The sequence below is a fragment of the Haemaphysalis longicornis genome, unplaced genomic scaffold, assembly GCF_048455015.1.
Source record: "Haemaphysalis longicornis isolate Haplotype H1 unplaced genomic scaffold, Haemaphysalis longicornis Haplotype H1 scaffold_5, whole genome shotgun sequence".
Taxonomy (NCBI): domain Eukaryota; kingdom Metazoa; phylum Arthropoda; class Arachnida; order Ixodida; family Ixodidae; genus Haemaphysalis; species Haemaphysalis longicornis.
In genome coordinates this window covers 98712024-98736421 of record NW_027526385.1, presented here as the reverse complement: position 1 = coordinate 98736421, position 24398 = coordinate 98712024, and the positions used below count along the sequence as shown (strand labels likewise).

General features: G+C 52.6%; 1 protein-coding gene across 4 annotated transcripts in view; it reads right to left on the bottom strand.

Moving 5' to 3' along the window:
* Mical-like (MICAL-like protein) overlaps positions 1-24398 on the bottom strand; it is a 163384-nt gene that overhangs the window by 46552 nt on the left and 92434 nt on the right. For 3 of the 4 annotated variants that reach the window (XM_077670976.1, XM_077670975.1, XM_077670978.1), the window contains exon 2: positions 413-916. In XM_077670976.1, coding sequence (XP_077527102.1) covers positions 413-746 — 334 coding nt within the window. In that variant the 5' untranslated portion in view covers positions 747-916. Of the gene's footprint in view, positions 1-412; positions 917-16452; positions 16606-24398 lie in introns of those variants that run through there. The other variant, XM_077670977.1, reaches the window with a different exon arrangement.

Genomic DNA, 24398 nt, shown 5'->3' with positions numbered 1-24398 from the left:
ACCGTTAGCGACCAAAACCGTAGGCCCTCCCAGTACGAATGCAGTTGGCACTATACTTACGGCTGTCGCTGCACACACAAAGGTCAAGTTATCTCTGACACTGTAACGTGAGTAAATTGGTCCACAGTAAACGCCCGCAAGAAAAAAGTCCTTAAAACCTGGCTCCGCTATACTTCGTCGAAAGTGGTTGTGATCAGCGCTCTATGCATTGCAGCGGGGACCACGAAACAGTTACAATAAAGCGATTTTGTTATCACAAGTGTTTCCGGTACTTCAGAAAAGTGACGTCAAAAATGGCGCTGTGGCGCTGGAATCGGTAGCGACACGCGTCGAAATAGCGGCGGCTGCACAAGTGTACACAGGCAGCAGCACTCTGGGAAGAGGGGGTGCTAAATGGGCGGGTAATACTTACTGCCTTCGAAGTACTGGTAGAACTGGGAGACGTAGGTGGCCACGCTGAGGCGGTCGGGCTCCCGGTAGGCGAGCATGTCCTCGGCGTCCAGCAGCGCGGGGATGCCCAGCTGCGACTCGGCGACGCTGAACGCCAGCCGGTTATTGGCCAGCACGTCGCCCTTGCGCAGCGCCTCGAACTCGATCAGGTCGGGCCGGAAGTGGTGGATGAGCGCGCAGAAGGCCAGCCCGTCGCGCCACGACGAGCTCATGTCCACCACGTTCACGTCGCGGTAGCCCTCCGTCACCCGCCGGCACCACAGCTCCAGGGCCTTCAGGCCCCGCCGTTCGCCCATGGCTGCTGTTGCGTGGGCTTGCCTTGACTTCCTCCGGCCTTGGTCAACCGTCGACTACTGCAGAAGCACTGCTCGAGGACTGCTCCTTCGTGCAGACGGTGCAGGCTCCGGTCAGCGTAGTTGCGGGCCCGCTATCTGGTCCGCACCCTAAAGGCGAACGCTGTCGTCCACTATGGGCGGGGAGGAGAGGGGAGAAAAGGCGAAGGAACCGGGAGGTTCCAGTTGGCAACGTGCGGAACAGGCACACTGGAACCAAGGCGTGTGTGCGCCCTGCTGTGACCAGACTGCCAGGACTGGCGGTGACAACTGCTCGCTTTACGCGTAACTCGGCCGCGGAGAAAGCGCGAACGCACACGCCCGATCTTATCGAGAACGAGGCACGTTTGGGCGGACGAAACGTCATGAAGCATTTGGCACCACGCACAGACGAGGGGAGTACCCATCGCGTGTTTTTTTTTTTTTTTAATGCGCTCCTCTGATAACATTGTCAAACTAGCCGGTACAGTTTAGAAGACAAAAAAAAAGCGCGTGTGAAGGGGGGAGGGGAGGGGGGCAAGGAATACGACCTACATCAATCCCCGAACTTGACGTCTTTGAAAGGCGGGCGCATTCGAAATGTCATTCACCTTACCCGTAAGGTCATCCGGCGTTAACGCACGCGCAGTACAGGCGCAAATCGAGCGCGCCTTCTACCATCCCGAGACAGACAAGAGAGAGCACGCCAGCCAGCGATAACCCTCCCGAGGCAAACGCCGAACTTTCTTCTCAGCCCGTCAAAGTCCCAGCACGATCGGAACCCAGCCCCAGCGCACCCCAGAGGCGAGCAAGGCTGCAGTGCGTGCGCCGCAAAGCGCTCGCCGAAGGCCGGCGGCGCCCGTACAGCGTGTCATCTGCCGCTCAAGGCGGGCTGTTCTAGGTCCGCAAAGAGACACGCAACCCATAGCCGCTGCTCGGCAGCTGGAGCGAGCCGAGCAGCAGGAAACCGGCCCCGGGAGGACAGAACGGTTTCGGTAATGACCTCTTAACGCCGAAGCCGTACGTCGGTCCCCTTTTTTCTGGGTCAGCCGCGTAAGCGAGGGAGAGGGAGAGCGGGAAACGCCGCGCAAACGTCGAGGAAAGTTCATCGACAGCGAACGGGCCCGTATGCAAATTCGCGCGCCATGCCCACGGCGGGAGAAGCGCGCCAAGCCAAGACGCGCCGCAAATAGTCGACGTACGGGCGCGCAATCACGCAAGCGCTTGCGTACCGATATGTAACGGCGCTCGATGCGGGACGTGACAGTCGCGTCTGGCAGATGGAATTGCGGCCTGTTCGGCTCACTGACGAGCAGCCCCAATAGGAGGCCGACGCTTGGAAGAGTGCCGCAAAAGTATTCGTCAATGTCAACTTCCCCAACTTCTAAAACGGCCAAGTCTGTAAATCACTGCCCGTACCGTTAGTACCGTGGCTGCTTAGGAAAGACGAAATGTTTAAACGGAATGACAACCTTCGAAGAAGGAAAAAAAAAAAAAAAAAGGCTCCGAATACAAACTCAAATACCGAATACCTCCCAATTTGTTGTTTTCTAAAACTCGCAATAAAATTGACACGTGTTGTACTATCGTACCACAATAAGCACAACAGAAATAAAATAAACTATAGTTCATCTCACAAGCTAGCTGCAGCACTGTGGAGGCTACATTGTTGTCCCCCTCAGGGCGCCTAACTCACCGCGAAGGAAGCGACAAAAGGCGCCGGGGCCGTGCGGTGCCACTTGCCGAGAAGGGAGAAGGGAGTGTCCTTTCAGGACCCCCTTCACGGCGGATTAGGCGCCCTCAGTGGGCGCACTATTGATAACAATGTAGCCTCCACAGTGCTGCAGCTAGCTTGTGAGATGAACTATAGAGTGCGTATTAGCGCTTTCAGGTTCGCCAATGTGTAATAAGGTGAAGTTAATTATCAGTTTTGGGGCTACAGAAGATGCAAACCGTAAATATATATTTCGAGTACGGTCGAATACTCGGCCGAAACATTATCAAATTATCCAATTTAACAAAAAAGATTCCATTTTAATTCGAAATTTCTAACGTAAACAAATTTACGCACTGAATGATGAGGTGGCTGTGGAACGTCGACCGATGGAACTTCAGATGAGACGGACTGTGTGTTCGCATGGGGGCTGCGTCAATGACCGGAGACCTAAGTTTGTCCGTGCCCTACGAATGCGGCGACCCACACGCAACTGGAACCGAAACTCATCTGCAGCGAAATGCGCGCCGAAGGGGACAGCAGGCGACAAAAGAACGCTCGCAGACGATCGTGCCGGATCGCCTGCCCCAGCTGTAGAGCGACGAAACGCCGCGAGCAGTGCGCTTTGAAGCGCCGCAGATCGTGAGGTTCAAACGAGCCTCTTCGACCCATCACGGCTGTCAAAAAGGGAGCCGAAAGGAGGTCCCAGCCGTAGCCGCGGGCAGAAATGAACCGACAGAGCGCTGCTCTCCATTCGATCACTCAGCCTACATTTTTCAAACGCCCTACGGTTCAACGATGAAGGAGGAACACGAAGTGACGCCTTACTGCCGAGGGTTGGCCGAAATAAGGCCATACTGATTTCCACTGTGTGCAACGTCCGCGCGATGACCCGGTTCTCTGCCGCAAGCTGTCGCGACCTAAATCGGAAAACTAATTCCGATTAGAGGGAACCACCATCAACGTTTTGCGGTGGGGGGGGGGGGGGGGGGGGGGGTCCAGCGCCCCGACCTCCGCAACTTAATCGTTACTTGGGTGTCACGCTGACCGAACCCGCGCACCCGTGAAGTTAAGACGTCCGGCGTTCAGAAGTGCAAAACTAATTAGCATGCGCTCACTAAACAGACGTCACCCACCGCACTCACGACCGAGCGCAAAGTTTAAGCAGGCAAAGAAGTTGCTAGCCTCGGGTCAACGAGAATGTTACCTTCCTCCACGAAAGAAATGAGGCTTGCCCACTTCCGGAAAATACGCCCTCGAAGCCCGAGAAAGGGGGGGGGGGGGGGGGGGGGTTACCGAAAAAAAAAAAGTATTTTGTGCCCAATAAGATTTTTGTGCCTGCCCTAAGCAGCGCTAGTATTAAACCAGGAGTATAAAACAGGTATATTCGTCCTTTTTGGTAAGATGACACGTCATCACCCCGCTACAAAGGGGAAACCAGTAGCAATCATCATCATCATCATGCAATCTGCGGGCCGAGGGTTTGATTCGCTGCACTGACAACTCGTGAAGTTCTCTCAACATGTGCGCTAATCGCTATGTCTACAGACACGCAAAAAGTCTGAAGTTGCCTCTGGTTCCTCGAAGGAACACTTTGTATGCTCAGGAATCAGCCTTGTCCGCAGAAGACGTTCGCGGTGCACCATTTTCGGCGCCTTGGCCCAGCCGCCGACGATTCCCGCACGCATGTCCGCCTCCGTTGGGCCCACACAGCCTCCCACCACCAGCAACAATACGCGGGAAAGTAGGCCTAGCTAGATATACGGTCTCTCAAACCAGGAAAGAAAACAGAGAGCAAGACAAGCGGGAAAGGGTATATGCACGTGCAACGTTACGCAACGAGCATTCACTGCTCGTTTTCGTCAAGTATGCGCAGTGGGGGTGACGAGGTTAATGCGCACACGGCCGCGCAAAACACGCCCTATTCGAAAGCAACATGCCGCGGGTACATCTTCCTGGGAAGACCCGGCACTTAGAGAACGCACGCGTCACCGCAATAGACGCCGACGTACAGGCGTTTACACACACACGAGGGCCGCATAACGTGTGCGCGGGCCGCATAAACTAGGCGGAAGAGACGGCGAACGGGCGACCTCTTCAATCAGCGCGCCGGTATAGGCGCAAACGCTCGCGTGACGGTAATATGCATATGGATGCTCCGCTGGTCCCCTCGGCGCTGCACAGAACCACGCTATACATCACGGCGCATTATCTCCGGGGCGCGTGACCGTCCTTTTGTGCGTGTGTGTGTGTGGGTTCGCGCGCTTGCGGTGTAACGCGGCGTTACGTAACCAGGTCCAAGTTTGCGGTCACTACACTTGGAGCGTGTGCGATACGTCGCCGCCAAATCTGACGGCTGGTCGAATCTTAGGAGCGCTCACTGTTTTGGGGCGATGCGCGGTGTGGAGTCTTTGCAACACGAACTGTGATTACCGTTCGCGGCATGGACGCTGGAAGGAGGGATTAATCAGTTTTCTGCCACTACCGCCGAATTCTCGTTTACAAGGCCTGTCTGTCCACGCTGGTCAAAGCTGAGCTTCACCTTCCGCAAGACGCAAAAGCCTCCAAATATGCGGGGAACAAACGTACGCTCTCAAGAGCCCAACACCTTATAACACTTGCCCAACGCGACGGACCACGCCAAACATTTCATCAGATTGTGGGGCAGGTCGGAAACAAGATAAAGATCAACACTAAGAATGGAAACCCAAGGCGTAAGGACACGCTCAGGCAACAGCAGGGCGGTTCGCAACGAAGAGTTTACAATCACCCGCACTTATCTCTTCCAACCACTCGCGAGTCGCGACGCCGGTTAACGCAGACACAGCCTCGAGTGAAATTCGCACTCGCGCAGAATCACGCGTAACATACTACAGCCCACACAGGTTAGGTATTCGGCACAACGGACGGCAAAAGTGTGCGTGTATGCACACACACCGCTCTTCACCGGTTACAGCGGCGAACGATTGTTTAATCTGTCCCACGTGTGGAGTCCCGCCACCGCGCTGAGCAACTAAACGCTCGGCACACGAGGCCAAGGTGACCGCCGCCACTTGGCAACTCAACGAAACGACCTCCCATGATGCTCCCGCCGTAGACAAACGTCGTTAAAAGGAGGCTGCTACAACTCAGAGACAGGAATTGCGTGTACGCAGAAGAGCGCCCGCGTGCACTGTTTGCGGACGAAACGCCGCCGACGCTTGTTCGTCGCTTGAGACAACCGGCGACCTCCCGTCGTGCGGCAGGCAAGCCACAAGCGCGGACGTCGACGAGGACACGTAAAGTGGGTTGAGAATTCGCACGCGCGCGGCGAATTCGCGTAGTCCCATTGCAGAAGATCCCTCAGGAAGCCCGCCCAGCGCGCCTGCGACGTTCGTGCGTCGTCTGCTGCTGCTCGCTAAGCAAGCAGACGACATTTCAGTTGTTGCACCCGTTACACAGAGCGTGTGCGGGGGTTGCGAAGCTACTACCTCGGCGAGGACACGAATTCCGGCGCACTATGTCACGCGAGAGGATCCGAGCTGCTTCGTGCGCGTAGCTGAGGTCGTTCGTCCGAAGGCTTCTTCGAGGGGAACTCCCGCGGACAAGTGTTGCGGAGAAGAAACCCTCAGAGAACAACTCCGCACCGTACGCTTGTCGACGTGAAGTCTTAAGCAACTTGGCGCGAACGCCGGCGGGGTGCTATAGGCCGGCAGCCGACGTATACTGAGTGCCGGATACATGCAGAATGCAAACACTGCTGAGATGAACCGAGCGTGACAGCGCTATCCTCTTGCGGCGCTGTGTATGCATGAATCGAGGATTAGATTTTGTCATGTTATCAGCGCCGCCGAAATTTTAAAGACGCATTGTATTCCGCTTGACGTCAGCTTGAAACAAATTATACTGGACCCCCGAGTTGCATTAAAGACCGGACTTTCATACTGGATCCCAGGCGCCGACAAATGCCTACATGAAAGTAGAAGGAAAACATGGAAACGGCACAATGATGGTATGTGAACTCCGTGGAGTAATGTTTTGCTTCCTGAAAGTATTCAAGGATGAGGCTTTTTTTTCGCTGCCACTGCAACAGATGATGAAATTTTTTTCCTGAGCAGAGCGGAAGGAGGTGTAATGGCCGCTCGCTGGTGGGGGGACTCTTCAGTCCAGGAGTACTTGCGTTCTAGCTGCCAAACGCACCCTGGCGACTGGTCTCCTCTAGTCTTCAAGGATGGTCAGCAGGCTTTCCCGCTGCTCTAAGGTTACAGAGGTGTCAGGACTAATTTGGCTCTAATCGCCGCGGGAAGGGGAGCTCAAGGTAAAACGCACATCCCCGTCACGAGCGTTACGCAAGACGGGTGTTTTATCTTAATATCGGGGCCGCGGCCAGACGGTATTGATCCAAGGTTTACCGCAGTGAGGTCAATGACGACTCGCGGAGGATCGTGCGCGCGTGAGCGAAAATACGCAGCCGCGAGCGTTAACAACGAGCCATTACGCGAGCGATCAGCAGCGTTTCTGTTTCGCTCGCTTGTAAGCCACGCGTCCCCATTCTGTAGGCGCGCTAATGGAGCTGCTGCAGGCGAAACCGTTTGATATCGTCTGCTCACAACCGCATCGTCTGCCATCTGCCGTGACTGGCCGGCGGACGCCGCCGCCAGGGGGCCGTAGGTCACCCCCAGTTAACTCGGCAACCGATACGCCGTAGCGAACCAGGGAAGAAGACCAATTGATGGACAGTTCAACTTGGTATACAATGCAATCGAGGAATCGCGAGAGGCCGTGCCGCCGTGAACGCAGAAGTGTGAACTGCGTGCATGATTGCGGCGATCGCTTTCCGCCGGGGTCCCGTACAGCAACACGCAATCCGTCGGCGGGTCATATGCCGCGCGCACGAGGCTACATCCCTTGTATGCAAAACGGAAACGGCTGGGGGATGGCCCAAGGTTATTAGACGCCCCGCCGTCCGCGGTCGGATAAAAAGGTCACGTGCAACGGCTTCCAAGCGATGCGACCGCAATATAAGGGACGATAAAGACACAAAGAACCAATGGGCGCAGGTGGCGAGGTCCGGGCTAAACAAGCTCGTATACAGAAAAAGTTTGTTATAACGGAATCGTTTCATCGAATTAGCTATTACTTCCACTCCAGTTCATTAACACCAAATTATATCCAATTTTAACAAAATGTAACTTTTCCAAAGGACTTTTTTTTTTATAACGAATGTTTCCTGTGTTTACCTCATTAATATCTGAAGCTCAATTCAGCCATCAGACCTCACAGACTAAAACCCGAAGTGGCTTAGCTACAAAGCCTAGCTGAAAGTATTCGTAACGCTTGCGCCTTACATAAAAGGCCGAACGAATTGAACTCAACTTCAGACAAGCAAAACAAAAATGCCCTCAGTAGCAGAAAATACTGCATTAAACCTGGCCATGGACGGGTCTCGAGAAGAGAAAAAAAAAAAAAAAAAAACGCCCGAAAATTCGTGTTATCGGATGTGGGTTGCCTCGCAGGTTTAAAAATCTCGTTACTTCTGTTGCATGTGCATTTGTTCCGCTAGGACTGGATATATGTTCCGAAGTGCTGAGCCGAATGCAGCCAACAGCCAAGCCAAGATCCCAACAAAGTGGATAATCAAATGTAAGCGGCAACAAATTCGAGTTATATAGGTCGGTTATAAGCTACCATTAGCGTTTTTGTCTTCTTTCCGCCAGAAATGGCCTCAACGAAAATGGCTTAATGTCTGGACGGAAGTGCGCGAACGAGACACGCCCTGTTAAGCGACCCGCGGGAAAAATCACACGAACTTCTCGAGTGTGGCGGAAACGAAATAGCAGCGCACGCGAGCGGCCAAAGTATGCCGCCGCAGTAAAATCGCTGGAAGCACGCAACAGCACAGACCGCCCGTGAGCGAGCCGGATCCCATAGGATCTGGCGCTTCGTGCAATTGCCGCTTACGTGCGCTCCCGTTCTCAGGCAAACGACCCGTTTACACGTCACCCAGTGGGAACGCCTGCGAGGTCGTTCACTCAGCGCGGAGGTCCGCAAGTTCGTCAGCTATTCGGATCCGCGGCAGCCGCCACTCGGAGCTCGGTTTGCTTGGAAAACAACAATATACATGTTTCGTTCATTAAAAAGACTGGTTTGCACCGGCAGCAACGATTCCAATTGTGTCGCTAATTTCGATCGAATAATCTAGATGTTGAAAAAAAGATGAAGCAGTAGCGACATTATCCCCGAGTCTCAATGGCGTCAAAGGGTTCGTGCGAATAGTCGCCGTCGACATACGTCACTGCCACGAAGCACGACTGCGCAATTGTAGTGAGCTCCCAGTGCAACTGATTGAGTCACTTGAATGCTAACATGATGTTATTAACATCATCATCATTATCGTCATCATCACCAACCTGTCTACGCCCACTGCAGTGCAAAGGCCTCTCCCACAGATCTACAATTGTACCGGTTCTGTGCTAACTGCGCCCAAATTTTTCATCGCAAAAACTTCTTGATCTCATCTGCCCACCTAACTTTCTGCCGCCTCCTGCCACGCTTGCCTTCTCTAGACAAGCTTCCGTTAATAACATACGAACATACTATTTATTATTGGGCCTCCTCGATTTACCAGTCCTGGACGGTCCGCGGGCAGTCCCAGGACTGCGTCCGGACCGGAGGTCCCATAGAAATACATGGGAAAATCGAGCGCCGGATCGCGTCTCGGGCAGTTAGCGGACGATCCGGGACTGATAATCGAGGCGGCCCAGTGTATCCTCTGCTGCGTCACTGCTGACTTGAGATCGAGCACCGCGAAATTTGAAAGTTTTTCAATGCATATTTCGTTACGTTTTTTTTTTTTTTCGATTAAAAAGCGCATTTCGCGGCTCGGACGGAGCTCATAGAGTTACCAAAAAGCTAGTTAGTTCTTTCAAGTTAAACAAGGACGCATTTTGTCTTGATGGTCCTTTTAATCCTTGTGCACCTATATACTTTCGTAACGAGCCGGCCCTATCTACCAAGTACGAGACTTGCGGTCGAACAGCTCCACAAGCACGTCGACCAAAGCGAAGAAAACATTACTCAACCCTAGCGCAATCTCTTTAAGGGGGCGTACATCGTCACATATCGCTTCTTGATAAATCGTTACCACACGCGCCCCCGATGTGTACGAGATAACGGACTCAGGAAGTGTCCCCGCTTGGTCGGTCGTCTGCGGCCAGCAAAAGAGAAAAAAAGAGGAGGGAGTTGGTGCATGCAGACGGAAAAGTGTCGTCTGCTCGGAGGCTGAAGCAGACGGATAACTGGCGAAGCGCAACGGCATCCTCACGAAGTGCGAGATGGTCGCGTTAAAGCAATAATATATAGAGAAAAGGACGCTCTGAAGGAATAAAAAGAACGGCAAGGAGCTCCGCGAGTTCTCAATTAACCCTAAGGCTAAAAGGAAGCACACGAGCGGCTGCAGACGGCGCGCACACCAACTGGATGTGGGTCGCCTCTCTTTATCGTCTGCTACATTTCTTTTTTTGTCGTCTGCTAACTTTTTTTTTTTTTTTTTCCCGGGCCGCCTCCCTGCCGAATGTCGTTTCATTTCACAACGACAACGCGCACTCCAGCACTGAAACGGAACGAGGAAACGACGTGTATAGTGGAGCACGGATAAAGAAAAAGAAAAACGACGTCTTTGAATAATAATAATAAAAAAAAACGCGAGAGGGGGGCGCCCCCCCAAAACCGGAAAAGGTCCCGTACACCCCGATGCGGACGACCTTGGCCGAACTGAACTGAGCTCGTTGCTGGCTGCCACGAATCACCGCAATGGCAGGAATTCTCGACATGCTCGCGGCGAACGTGTTCATTGTTTGTTTGTTCCTGTCGACGCACACTGTTGTTCCTGCCGACAGCTTCCTTTCATCTTTCCACGCCGGAACAAGCGACCCGCTGCACAAAGACACGCGACAACAAACATTTACCAGTAATGTTTTTTTTTTTTTTCTTTCTCGAGTCTCACCTAGCGGCGAGTCCCTTCACAAACGCGGCCCTGCCTCAACGCGACGTCAGGCATAAGAGGTGATGAATACCGTTTAGGCAAATCAGGATATTTAAATAGCGGGAGGTGTCCATTTTGTTCGCAAATTAAATGCAAACGAAATAAGGGAAGACGGAAGATGCAATGAAGAGATGAAGTGAGAAAATTCGGGGGCGAAGAATGGACTCGGCAAAGTTTGGATAGAAATATTTTGAAATATTTGAGAGAAACCTTTGTCCTGCAGTGGACATTAACAGGAAGATGTCGGTGAAGGCGGCGAAGAAGAAAAAGAAAGAAGAAGGGGAAAATGAAGACGATGACGACGATATAAGCTGCTCTGCGTCAGTTCTACAGCCTCCTGAAGATATTGACCAAAGTTTGCGGCACGATGGTCTAGTGTCAATGTAGCGATAACATCAGCCTCGAAGCAGAGAGAGAGAGAGGGTCAACATTTGTTGAACAAACTTAAGAGTCGAAAAAGAAAGGCTGCTGCAAAGGAGCATGGCACGCCGACAGGGATCGCACGCGTGTGGGCTACCACACACCGGTTGGATGAGCGCAGCGAACGACAGTCGCTGTCGTTGTCGCGACGGTGACAAACTTCATCGGACGAGGTGTTCGCGGCAGCCGGTAACAACCGCCGGACCGTCGCCCGGACCCGTTCCCTGCGGCTGCGATTTCTACTTTCCACAACACCCAATATAAAACCGGGTTCACATGTCTTGCCAGGCGAGATAACGAAGACGACGGGGAATGAAATACTCCCGGATTGGAGAGAGCAGCGAATAAAGAAAGAGGAGGAGAAAGAAAAGTGCTTCCTGGGCGCTCCTTCAGCGCCAGACGAAAAACGCCCGGCGCATGCAACATACGAGTCGGGAAACCTGTCGAGATGGGCGGCTTGTTTCGGCCGCATTTTCTTTCTTCGATTTGCAGGGATACTGGGAAGATTCTAACGGGTTTTCCGGCTCCAGCGTTCCACAGGGTAAACCAGCTGACTGTAATCACGACCCCGCAACCGCGGGTTCACTCCGATTTTCTTTTTAAATCTCCGAATGGCCAAACTACTCGGCCATGCATGCTACGATAGTAAGGAGGTGACAGCGCGATATTGATTGATTGTAGGGTTTAACGCGCCGACGCAACGCAGGCGATGAGGCGCGCCGTTGTAGAGAGCTCCGGATCAATTTTGACCACCTAGGGACCTTTAACGTGCGCCGAAATCTCGTACACACGGGCGTTTTTGCTTTTCGCCTCCGTCCGAAGGTAACGGGCGCGATATATGAAATGCAGATTGAAACGGCGTCACGAGAATCGCCCGCAGGAAGACTTTAAATTCCGCTTATCGCAACCTCCCGACCTCTGCTGGCCCTGTGAGTGATTCCGTGCAATAACGTCCCGTCTCACTGATGCTGTGCCGAGAATTCAACCCAACTCATTCAATTAAAAACTCGCTAACGGCGTTACCATTTGTTGGTTCTTGCGACCATTTGGGGGCGCGAATATACAACACACGCACGGCATCGTTGGCCCTCCATTGTGCGTTAATTTTTCTTGATTGATTGATTGTGGGGGTTTAACGCGCCGACGCAACGCAGGCGATGAGGCGCGCCGTAGTGGAGGGCTCCGGATTAATTTTGACCACCTGGGGATCTTTAACGTGCGCCGAAATCTCGTACACACGGGCATTTTTGCTTTTCGCCTCCATCAGAAAAGCGGCCGCCGCGGCCGGGAATCGAACCCGCGACCTCGTGCTCAGCGTAAATATTTCTGACTGGGCTACACAAATGCACGCTTCATAGGCCAGGTGTAGGACTACAATCCTTTTCACTTCACATCATTTTAAAAAAAAGTGTAACTTTATATTAAGCGACCGACAGAGCGAGCGGGATACATGGACAGGGGCGTGGCAAGGACTATGCATGTCCTAGCGCTACCAATGGGTCTTTTGTGGTTCGCACAGTTGACACTTTCTACCGAGAAGCACCAACAAGTTCTAAATCCCACCTCTTTTTTTGAAACACGGAACCCCGGAAAGTTTCCTGTTTTGTCCCGACCTACAATATCCATCCAGGACGACAGGACAGGAGCGGCCGGCTGGAGCTCAGTGGGAGCGGCCTTCGTCATGCGTTGGACCTAATTAGGATGGCGATTGTCACGATGGTGACACAGCGCTCTATCTGGCCACCCCTGTAGCGACGCAAGAGCGACGTCGCACGGTACGTAACCAACTCGCGTAACGTGCACCGCTCGAGTCTTTTGCGTATCTCATTCACTTTCCCCTCGCGGTCGTTCCCACGCGAATGGTTCCGTTTTGTCCCACCCCTCCTCTGGGCAGGGTTTAGCAGATAAGGGCTTTCGCGTGCCGTTATCGTCTCACTGGATCCGGTTAAGCCGCCTTGCACTTGCGCCCTGCAGAGAATACAACGCAGAGAATACAACGGGAAAAGCAACAAACCGAGGAGAAGGCGGCAGACGTTATCAGGCGAGCACAAAAGAGACGTCTGGCGACAGGACGCCCAGTGAATACGGAACGCGCATTTGGCGCCAGCAGACAACCAGCGAGAAGGTAGAGGGGGAGGAGCGCGGCAATGGATTTCCAGGTTGTTAGGTTAGTCTGGATTCGTGTCACAGCCCGAGGGGCCAGGGACAGTGGGCGTGCATTGTCGGGGAGCTGCTCCTACGCCCACAGACCACGATGCAGTTCGCATGCTCAAATGAGTCGGAGCTACTTCCCTCGTGTGTGAGCGCACCGGCGGTTATTCGGCACGCCCGACCCGTGTCCGCATACTACGCTCTGAACGTTTGAACATGTGCTGCATTTGAAGATACGCCCCGCTCCACGCATGCGCAGTGGGTGCTGCTGAAGTTGACCGGGTGGCGCGTTCGCGAGGTTCATTCCGGAGATGGCTAAAGGGGGGTTCGGGGGAGCATTTAGCTGGCCGGCAATGTGGAGAGGATGTGCGCCTGTGGGAGCTTTTCAAACGAAAGTAGTTACAGGAGCCTTTGACACCATCGACACCAACTCGAATGGCACGACTAAGGGTGTACACCAGGCGCTAAATGAGCATCGAAATGGAAGTGCGGAAGCGCGCGTAGCATTGCAGATGAAACACGAACTATTTCTAATATAACGGCAAGCGAGACTCGTTTCTGCTAAACGGAGACGAGCTGGTACATTAAACGAACGCTTTTCTAGCGACGAAATGAAATTTGAGCCTTCCAGGCGGGCGAAACAGCGCCTTTGTGCGTCGAAAGAGGGCAAGCGCTGTAAGGATGACGGTGGACCTCAACACGCCACGAAATCTGGTATATACCGCGCATAATTAGCAACCAAACTTTACCACTGCATGAGGTAAAACACACAACTACGAAAAACCCTGAACAAACAGAACTCGTATTCCCCCCCCCCCCCCCCCAAACACTTATTATTTAAGTAGAAGACACTTATTTGACTTCACGGTCTTTTTTTTTTTTTTTAGCTTGGGACCCTCGTTTGTGAAGCTGTACCTCCTGCACGCATTTTTTCTCTTTTGCTGGAGAAGAATAACCTTGATTTCAGTTGATCAGAAACACGCGGTAAGGTGAGCTGTGAGAGGAGTATACAGCGACCTTAACTGTCCCGACGTTACGACGCACCCGAAAGACAGCCGACCGCCGAATGTTCCCGTAACCTCCGCAGCTCATCGGCTTTCTCCTCGTCCAATACCCACATCCAAACCAAAACCTTGCTTGCGTTAATATCTATCGGTGCCTCAAGGCACATTCAGTGTTGCGGCAAGGCCGCCATCCGGTGTTGCACGTTTATACTCCTAGTTTCCCGCGACACGATCCGCACGTTGTCGACCTTCCCATTGTCACCGGCTTCATACAAAAAGGCGCGACTGCAAGCTGCTGTACACTCCCTGAGGCGTCAGCACCCCACGTCAGCAGGTGGGATATATATATATATATATATATATATATATATATATATAGTGTGAGTGTTCCCCAGCTGGATAGGGGAAGTTGAATACAGCCGGCAACACGCAATCTGTTTGTGGATAAGCTGACACGGTTTAATCAAGCGCGGCGATGCGCGGAGACGTCTCCAGAAACCCGTTATCGGCTGCCAGGAGCTGGGTCTCATCATTCAATTAGCGCTGTTTTTAGTCGCCCGGTCAAGCAGAATTGCGGCCCTTGGAAGGGCGACGAACGAACAGAGGTGACGAAAGAGGAGAGAACCTTGACGTCCAAAAAAAAAAAAAAAAAAAGAAGTTTCGAGGGGAGAATCCGAACATTGGAGCCCGCGCGCTAGGCGAGCAAGCACTTCATTACCGCGTCTATCTCGACGTCTGCAATTGAATGCTCACTTAAACATTGGCTTACGTCATCGCTTCTTTTTTTAAGTTGCAATTGATCGAGCCAGAGGGCGTGCGCCAACGTTTTCGTTTTCTTTAATGCCTGTCCTGAAGGTAGGTGTACACTTCTATGAAAGGTCAGTTGGGTGAAATAAAGACAACTTATTTCCCGAAGACAAATCTCTACGATTTGCCTCCGAAATGCGTAAAACAGCGCCCATCCTTTTGGCAAAGCCGCATCTCATGCGCATATAAATTGTAAACACACATCCGGCTCGACGACGAACTTCCAACAAACCGAAACCAAGGCTTCTAGCATTTCGTTCCGACGGAGATGACAAAATTAATCAATCAGCCGGGGTAACCTTTCGTTCCGTGTAAACATACTCGCGCACATTCAAACGCGAAGACAGGCTGTACGCATTTCAAATTTCCCGCTTCGCTTTTTTGAACGCGAACGTCTGAATGCGCAGCCTTGGCTCAGCACTACCTAAACAAGCGGCAGCTGTCGCGTCGACTAAACATGTCCGAGATGAATCGAGCGTTACTAGGGCCGCGCGAAAAAGTGAAAACACACCTGACGGCCAAGAGGAGAGGCGGCAGAGGCAGACAATTCTGCCTGTAATAGCAGCCTTCGCTTCGATGAAAAGGCTGCAGAGGAAATGGCGCGCTATTACTTGGACGCTGACCAATAGAGAAACGCGTCGGCCGTATATTAATGGCGAGATGTTGGCGCGGATTAGGCCAGCGCCGCGAACACGTGTCCAAGTTGCGCGAGGGGCGCGTTCGAATGTGATGGTGGGCGCAGCGCGATATTTTGTACAACCCGCGACGCTGCGGACTATTTTTCGCGAGTGTACTACTAAACACCGCGCATCGTTGCGCATCGCGGCTCAAAGGCGTCTTACGTCAACCGGGGGCGTTCGGACAAGGACGCGCTCGAAAGGCGGTGCTAAGTGACACTTGGGTGGGGAAGCGGCGGCTACAAGCACGATGTGTTTATGAGCATGGCGAAGCGCGCAGTTGGCGGATGCTGTTGTAACACGAAACCCGAACGCTTTTTCTTTTTCAATGACTGAAGGCGTTGCGTGAATTTCGTTCTCTTCCTGCCATGCAATCGCGTTTTTAACAGCCAGATCCAGGGAATTTACCCGGTGCAAGACCGCAAGTGTAACCACAAGTACGAGGAGTTCGGTCACTGCTGCGATCAAAAATCAGGCGACGAACACTACCGTGCCGACCAGATACGTACCCGAAGCAGCGGTTTGTTCTAGGGACCACCCTAGACGTTTAGGCAAACCAAAAGTTTCGAAGAGGTGATGCAATAACATCGCTAATGTTCGAACGCCTACAAAACAGAAGGCCTACACGGTCACTTGGTGCCATTTGTGACAGTACAGTAAATTTCGCGATAAAACTGAACGAGGCGTGCGGGGACGAGAAACATACCAGACAGTGGTCAGCCGGTATAAGAGGAGACGCAGAATTGATAGCTCAGGCAAGTGGTCATTAACGTTTAACAATTACGGGATAAAGTCAGATGCGGTGACATGACGTCGAACGATATGAGGAATACTGAAAGGGGTGTCCAAATAAAAGAAAATCGTGAACTCAAACACGGGGAAGCCGCGTTCTTACCTTTCGCGTGGCAGCAGGCCGCAGCGATGTGTATGACCAAAGCCCTTGACTCCCTGAGAACACTTCACCTTTACACCACCTTCACGGTCTTAGCCCCTCGTATGTCCCCTCTACCGAGAAAGCCGGCAGTCAGGAGGTACATCCTAGCAAGCAAGCGTCCCTCGCTTCTAGCTAAGCCCTTGTTTGCGTGCGCTTCGAACGTCTACATGTTGCTTCCACGAGACCCTTTTGGAGGCAACCGAAACAAGAGTCCCAACAATGCCGAACGCGTTCCCAGAACGTATGGGGAGAGTTTTGAAAGCACAAGCGCAAGCTGTAGTCCTCCCCGAACCACGGAAACGCGTACGGACGCGGAAAAACAGGATGCGCCGGGGGCATCGGAAAAGAGTGCTTCGAGCGCCGATTGTTGGCTTAGAAGGGGGCAAGATACGGGCATGGCGCGGAGGAGAGGGAGGGGCAACTTCCAGCGTAAAGCTGGATCCGTCCTTGGAGGGCGATGAGATAAGTGCAGGGTGGTGGTGACAACAACGGTGGCACTTTCCTTGATCAAAGCTTGACCGGGGTGGTCGCAATCGAAGTGGGAAAGTGACACGCCAATTAAGGGTCTTGGGAATAATTTCTTCCGTTCGCTCAAGACGTAGATCCTCCAGACGCACGCATGGTCAAGCGACGGGCAACGCATCAACTCGCACCAGAACCAAACCCGACTCGCGCGAAGACGCCAGCAACACCGGTGCCAAGGGGCGAGCCGCTTAATTGTAAGGCCAGCTTTCGAAGCGAGATGTGACCCGAGGAATTGAAGGGAACGATTAAGCGACGCCACGAAATGGAAAAAAAGAAACGACGCTAATTCTAGTGTCGAAATTTCCTTGTTTGAGCGTGATAAAAGCGGTTGTCAGATGCGAAGGCTAACAACGCTATGTGTGTGTGCGTCGCTGGAAACATTTCAAAAACTGCGGCTATTAGAAGAAACACGATACGGAGATATTTTGACGGGGGACCCATGATATAGGACTTACGGTACAACCCAGATGGCACTACGAGTTGTTTTTAAATGTGCACGATGTTGCTGAAACGCGATTCTGCACGGTGTTGGGAGCGACTGCGGCCAAAGTAACAGTTGCCGCCACCAAAGTAACCTCTGGCAACTGGTAAGCTACGAAATTAACCAGTACCGTCAAAACAGCGTCGGCTGCAAACTGTACGCATCGTGGCACTGAATACCTACGATTTCCACAGCGTTGTTTAAAACCTCGATGTAGGTGGATGACATTTCTGGCCCAACCACTTCGTATTCACAGGCGTCTCTCCCAGGCCTCCTCAGCGAGACGTAGTTTTAAGTCTGCTCTCGCCGCCATAAAAGCAACGCGAAAGATGCCGATTTCGCTGTGCAACCACCGATTCGTTTTGGCAGAGACAGGCGACATTAACAAAAAAAATATATTAATGTGATCTTAGGGAATTTTTACTTAGCCCTGAAAAGTTAAACTTCGATAGCGATCGGATTCCAAGAACGTACAACAGCGATAAGCTTCCATGGACTTCCGGTCCTGGCAGTTTCTGGTACTAGAGGCCGAGCCAAGACAGACCAGACGTACGACTAGCTAGTCAGGTGTAAGTGTGGCGGTCGGACCAATACCGTCCTCACACCGCGGAAACAAAACGGAAGAGCAAGCCGAGCGCAGCAGCTTCCTGCACAAAAGCAAACCACGACAACGGTACCTTGCGGGGTAAGAACACGAAAAAAGGAGGCTTAAGAAAGAGAAAGAATCGCGCGGCGTTAGGCCAGCAGCGTCCAAGGCTGCTCCTTGACCCGGCGCATCTCCGACCGCTGCCGTCGCGAGTCCTCGCGAGCGTTCAACAGCGCCTGCATATGCTATAAGCACCCCCGCGCTGAGTGAGCGCGCGCGTGTACGTACAGCACCGCGATACAACGGCAAGGAAGATCACGCCGTGGCGCCAGAGAAACCTGTATATACACGCACTGGTACGAGGGCATTTGGTATGCGTCCCGTTGTCGGCCCGCCGCCGACTGACGCTGCTGCGAAGACGGCGGCGACGACGACGAGCAGGAAATTAACAGGAAAACCGGAACCGCTGGTCAGCGGCAGCACGAGGCGTGGGAAACGGCCCAGTGCGCCCCCGAGAAGGAGACCCCGAGGTGGGAGCACGTCACCCCGGGACTCGACCGCCACCATCGATCTGTCGGGAGAAGTGTTCGCACAGTGCGCCGATCCTTATCGTCTCGCGCGGTGCGCGCTCGTGCAGGAAGGCGTTGATGTTGATGATGACGACGATGTTCCGCGCCTTGAGACCACCGCCGCGTTCAAGGAAGAAACACAACAGGAATGGCCGGTAGTATCCGCTTATCCTCACGGGCAATACGCGATGTACGGACTTAGCTATGCGTTTTTCGGAGGAGACTGCGAATAGATCGTTACGATCCGGGGGAACGAGTTATCTCTCGTTGTATCGAATCGAAAAAAGTTTGTGGGATCAAGCTCAACGTAACTGCCGAGGAGACGCAAGACGGAAGACTATCCAGAGGGTTGCACTAAAATGTATCGAAGCTCCCGAGCACGCACGCCGAAGTTGAACATGGGCGATGAGGCAGACCGCGGAAGCGATACGGATTGACGGTTTAGACCGTGCGGGGACATTGAAATTAGCGCTGAAATCTCGACACGCGGCCGTTATTAGCGTTTAGTTTTCGTAGGAAAACGACCGCCTCGGCCGGGAGTCGAACCTGCGCGCGGCGCGTCCTCGGGACAACGCCTTAGCCACTGAACCATCGTGGCGAGAACGTCTTCACATTGCACTCGTAGCGGTGGCGTCGGAATTCGCGCGATAATATTTTTAAAATGGGTACGGCAAAAGAAAACACTGTGGTCGATTCCTCTGTCAGAGGAATTGGTAAAACAATAAAGTGAATGTGCAGCGAAATCTGCAGCTGAGCATGATTTGCGGGACGGCGCCTGCTTTGTGGGTGTGCTTGGCGAGCGACGTTCTGCTGGCGGGTCGCTTCGGCAAACGTGTACTGGCGTCATCTTCGCGACGGATATGACGTCAGTGAAATCTTGGTGTATCCCGGCATGAAACACTTTCGTGTTAAAATATAAAACCCGAAAACGAACAACCATAAGTATAACGTACTCTTTGGTTCTAAAGGTTGCTTCCCCGCAAGAAGACCCCGTGTGCAGGGGTGCAACCTTTACAGGCCGCTTGCTTCGTTATACTGTCGTCATTTCCGTGACGGATATGACGTATGTGAAATCTTCGTGTATCCGAGAATAAAACACTTTCGCGTTAAAAAAAGGAAAGAAATAAACCTTACACAGCGCCAGTCTTAAAATGTTTTTCGTTATGCATTTGTTTTGTTTTTCTCGATTTAAACGTTTACAAAAGGCCCTTGCAATTACGCACGCACGTGAAGCAAGTACAAGTGTAACGAAACTTCTTCCACCCAAGTTTCCGTTGCATACTTCCCACAAAATGACGGCGGAGCAGTAGCTAAAATCCCACCGCGAATGAATAGTGTGCGAGGCTCCTAGCACGCCGAGAAATCTCGTCACGCTTTGCCTCCCCGCTAAACTTGCCACATGTGCAGCCGTGACGCGTCTTTTTCCCGGCGCCAAATATAAGTACAAGAAAACCGTCGCTATGAATGCGTACCTCCCCATCTCCCTCCTTAAAGTCCTGAAGATTTAATCGTTCGCCCAACAGCTGCTGCGTGTCGGGGCTGTGAAGACGGAGTACAACTTTGTAGAATTTGAAAGAAGTTGGCTTCGGTGACTCACTCAGCTTCATTCCAGCCACGAAGGAGTTTTTTAAAACCGAAAGAAAAGCAGAAATTTCGCGCCAGTGACGTAATACGGGCAGGAGTGGCGCATTACAGGTCAGCACTAGAGACAGTTGTGAGTGTGTTAACTGCCCGTCAGCATTCAAGTAACGGGATGTGTGTGAGACAGACAGAGAGAGAGAGAGAGAGAGAGAGAGAGAGAGAGAGAGAGAGAGAGATAGGGAGAGAGAGAGAGAGAGAGAGAGAGAGAGAGAGAGAGAGAGAGAGAGAGAGAGAGAGAGAGAGAGAGAGAGAGAGAGAGAGAGAGAATTCTGTGACGTCGCAGGGAAACCGGGGGATAGTGAGTGGGGGGGGGGGGGGTTGCCGCTGTTACAGCTGTTCTACCTAAGATCTCCATTACTCGTTCGAATTTCAGGGGAAAATTGTTGGCACTTATCGGGACAAACCGGACTTCATAATGAAGTAATCTTATATTTTGTCTCCCTGGCCGCTTTAAAAACACCAGGACAACTCGTCCCACTTGCTGCAGCGCTTCCGAGAGCTCAAACTGGCTCCAGTTTGCACTACTGGCAACATTATAGCGTTCCGTATCCCGTGTACACTACACTACAAGTTCACAGTGTGTACGCTAGTCCTTAACGTCACGGAGTTCAAACAAGGGGGTGGCCGAGGAACGAAGAGACGAACCCGTTTCCCAGCCTCCCTTACGGAGCGCGCCACTCGATGAAACGAATGACACCGTGCCAGACTCTTCCAAACGCGTCGTGCCGGAAGCGACTCGAAAAGAGGAACCCCACCCAGCGGGGAGGGGGTGCGCCGAAAGCGTATGCGCCAACTCCCGAACAGGCGAGCGAAAATATGCGGTGTGGACGCGACTCCTCGCTAGAGTATATATATTACGCGTACGAGCGCGTACCAAGTAGCACGTGCACACACACTCATCTCGGCGACCGCAAAGGAAAGAAGCTGGGTCACGGCTATAGCCGGGGAGTTCACCGAAGCGTCGGGGGGCAGGTCCCAGAGATATGCTGGCAAACGCGGAAAAGAAGACGCCACTACGGAGCTTAAATCAAACGGGGAAGGGAGGTCGAGGTCGCCGAAGCGGAGAGATATGTCCTCTGGGCGCGCGGTTATGTAAGCCTCGCCCCCACACCGCCCCGAAGCAGACGACACCGTGACCTTACGGCGTCGGACCGACTCGATTCGGCTCCGTACCGGCTTCCGACCACTCGGCAAGGTCAGGCCAAGGGTCCCCGCAAACGCTGACGACGAATAATGTATTGGTTTAACTCTGCGCGGTTAAGTAACTGAAACACCCGCATCGGTCAGCGCAGCCGCTAACACTCGGCTTAGACGACGGGGAGTAGGAACATAGAAGCCACTCATGCCTTGAAAAAGAACAAAACGAAATAGGGGAGGGAATAAAAGCCCTGTAACGTGCCTTCTCGGAAAATGTCGAGGAGATGGTTGTGCGTGCGGTGGTTGTAGCCGCCAAACTGGATCTCTGATGAGAGACCTCGTGAATACAGGGCCAACGCGTTTGATGCTAGCGTTTGAGAGGGAACATTATAGTCTCTTAATAAGATGTATACACTCGTCGAAACCCCAGACAGATACGGGCACCGCCTGATACAACAGCAAGCGTCACCGAAAAGACCGCCTCCAAAAAAAAAAAAAAAAAATGTCGAGCACGAAAGCGAACGCCTTGGCGAGCAGTGCGCGTTTCGAACCGCACGCGCGGCAACAATGACGGCGGCAAGAAGCAACGAAATAGATTTAACAGAAGAACGTTCAGAAACGAAAGCGACGTACAAAACAACCCACCGTACAATAATAAATGGGCTTCACTTTTTTTTATTTTACCACCCGAAAGCCCCGTGGGTTTATACCTAAATGAATGGGTTCCTCAAAACTCCGCCTCGTACAGAACAAAAAGCGCCCTCTCCGCGTGGGCGGGATAGGTACCGCCGCACACAAATCACGCTAGCAGACGACAGGGTAACTTCCAAGGTGCGCCCTTTTTCGCAGATGACAAAACAGCGCTCGCATCGTCGGGCGAGTGAGGATGCAAGCGCTACACACTACTAAAGGGTCGTGTGGGGGGCGCACAAAAATATTGTGGTGTTGTTGCCTTTCTCCCTCGGCACAGCTTTACGCGCGGCCTAGTTTGCAAGCGGGCAGGAAACGGGCTGAATGGGCATGCACGCGCAGACGCAGCAGCGTCTGCATAGCGCAGACGACGACAAGACCCCGGGCGTAGCCTCACACAGTGCACGCCCTAAAGACACGGGTGGGAGACAGACGCTGCACCCAAACCTGAATACGCCGCTGTTCGCGGGTTTTCGCCCCCTTTTTGCTTCTACGACGAAGCGGGGGCGTGTAGAGTAATACGCCCGTCCTAGAAAACATGTCTTTGGTCGATGCCGGCTGAAGTTAAACGCAGTCGCGCGTGAAATGTTGATATCTATGCGCACGGAGATGCTGCCGCGGCGCATGTGTGTGTAACACCAGCGAATTCAACCATATACGACGCCGGTAGCAATGAACTCGACACCGCACTACACTTTTTAGCCTACACCCAAGACATTATGATGCCGCCATACAAGTCGGAAGATAAGCGCCGGGGTCTTCCTCAGGCAACAACCCGTGCGACGAATGCCGCCGCGCTTACGCTCTCGACTCCTTCGCCGAAGATATATTGCCACACCTACCAAACTTCACGGTCGTTGCCGCATAAAAAAATTCGACCACCTTCGCAAGTTAGACGCGAAGACAGAGGAAACAGCGAAGCTGGTGGTCTTCGCTATAGCTTAAACTGCCTGAGTAGATCTGATGCCGAAGTCGAAAGCCCACGCCCGCGCTACGAACCCATCCCAAACGAAATGCTAAGCGCCCCGAATGCGATGATAGCGCAATCGGACAGAAGCCAGTTTCATAACGCGAGGAACCCAGATTCGATTCCGACTACGGGAAGTTTTTTTTTTTTTTTCTTTTTTTTTTTTTTTTTTGAGGCGCGCACTTCTTACACCTGCTCGTCGGCTCTTTGCGGCCTCGCCACTTCCCCTCCCATTTCCTGGCCTAGCATTTTCCTCCTCTCAACTTCGCTGAGCCACGTTTTGAGCGACGCCAGGCACGAATGGAACTCAAGGGATAGCCTCCTTTATTATTTGCGGATACTATTATTTGAGGATACCATCCTTTAAGGGATAGCCTCCGCTGTTAAAATGTCTGCCCAGCGAGCTAACATCCAACACTCCACACTATGCTCGTCACTAAGTACTGCGCCAGCGCCAAATTTCTGAAGGTATGCACTCAGAGACGCCAACATTCGCGCGTCGTATGCAAACCGACTATATTATTCAACTGCAAAGCAAACTGACACGATAACAGATCTCGCCAGGCGTTACGCGGCGGCATGTCTAGACGATGCCGACATGAGTAGTACTAACGAACACACGACCTCCCTTAAACTGGTACGGCACAGACGATAACCCCACGCGGACAGAGAAAACTGCAGCCGGCGAGAACAAAAGAAACCATGAGGGTTTCCGAACACCCCGCATTATAATACTTCCAGCCCCCTCTACTCTAGGGGCCATTAGGGAAGCAAAAAAAAAAAAAAACCCCAGGCGGGAAATATAATTTGTTTTAAAAGCTCCGAACGGCGGGAACACGGTGCCTGCAGATTATTGAACCGAGCAGGAAGGCGCAATTTTCGGAGCGGCAAACTTCAAACGAACAGAAAGGTGCAGCAGCAGCCACCTCCTCGTCAGTTCAAAAAAAAAAAAAAAAAATGTACGCGCAATAGCTTGCGCGCGCACGTCGAAACAAAGGGGGCGTGGTCTCGGGAGCAAGAAGAAGAGGCACACGAGAGTAAATAGGAGAATCGGCAAACCGCCAAAAATAAAAATTGACTTTTGTGAGGCGCACGGCTAAAGCGCACATGGTAATCATCTTGTGCACCATACGCGCCCATGGGTGCGCCATCAGGTTTTTCGGAAAGGGGGAGGAACAGCCGCCTCCAACGGTTAAAGCAAGGAAAGGAAAGGAGACCTGCTAATTCGGACCAAAAAAGAAACAGCATCAAAGAAATAAGGACGAAACTTCTTCAGTCTCGACTACATTCTCGGCCCACACGCGACAGAGG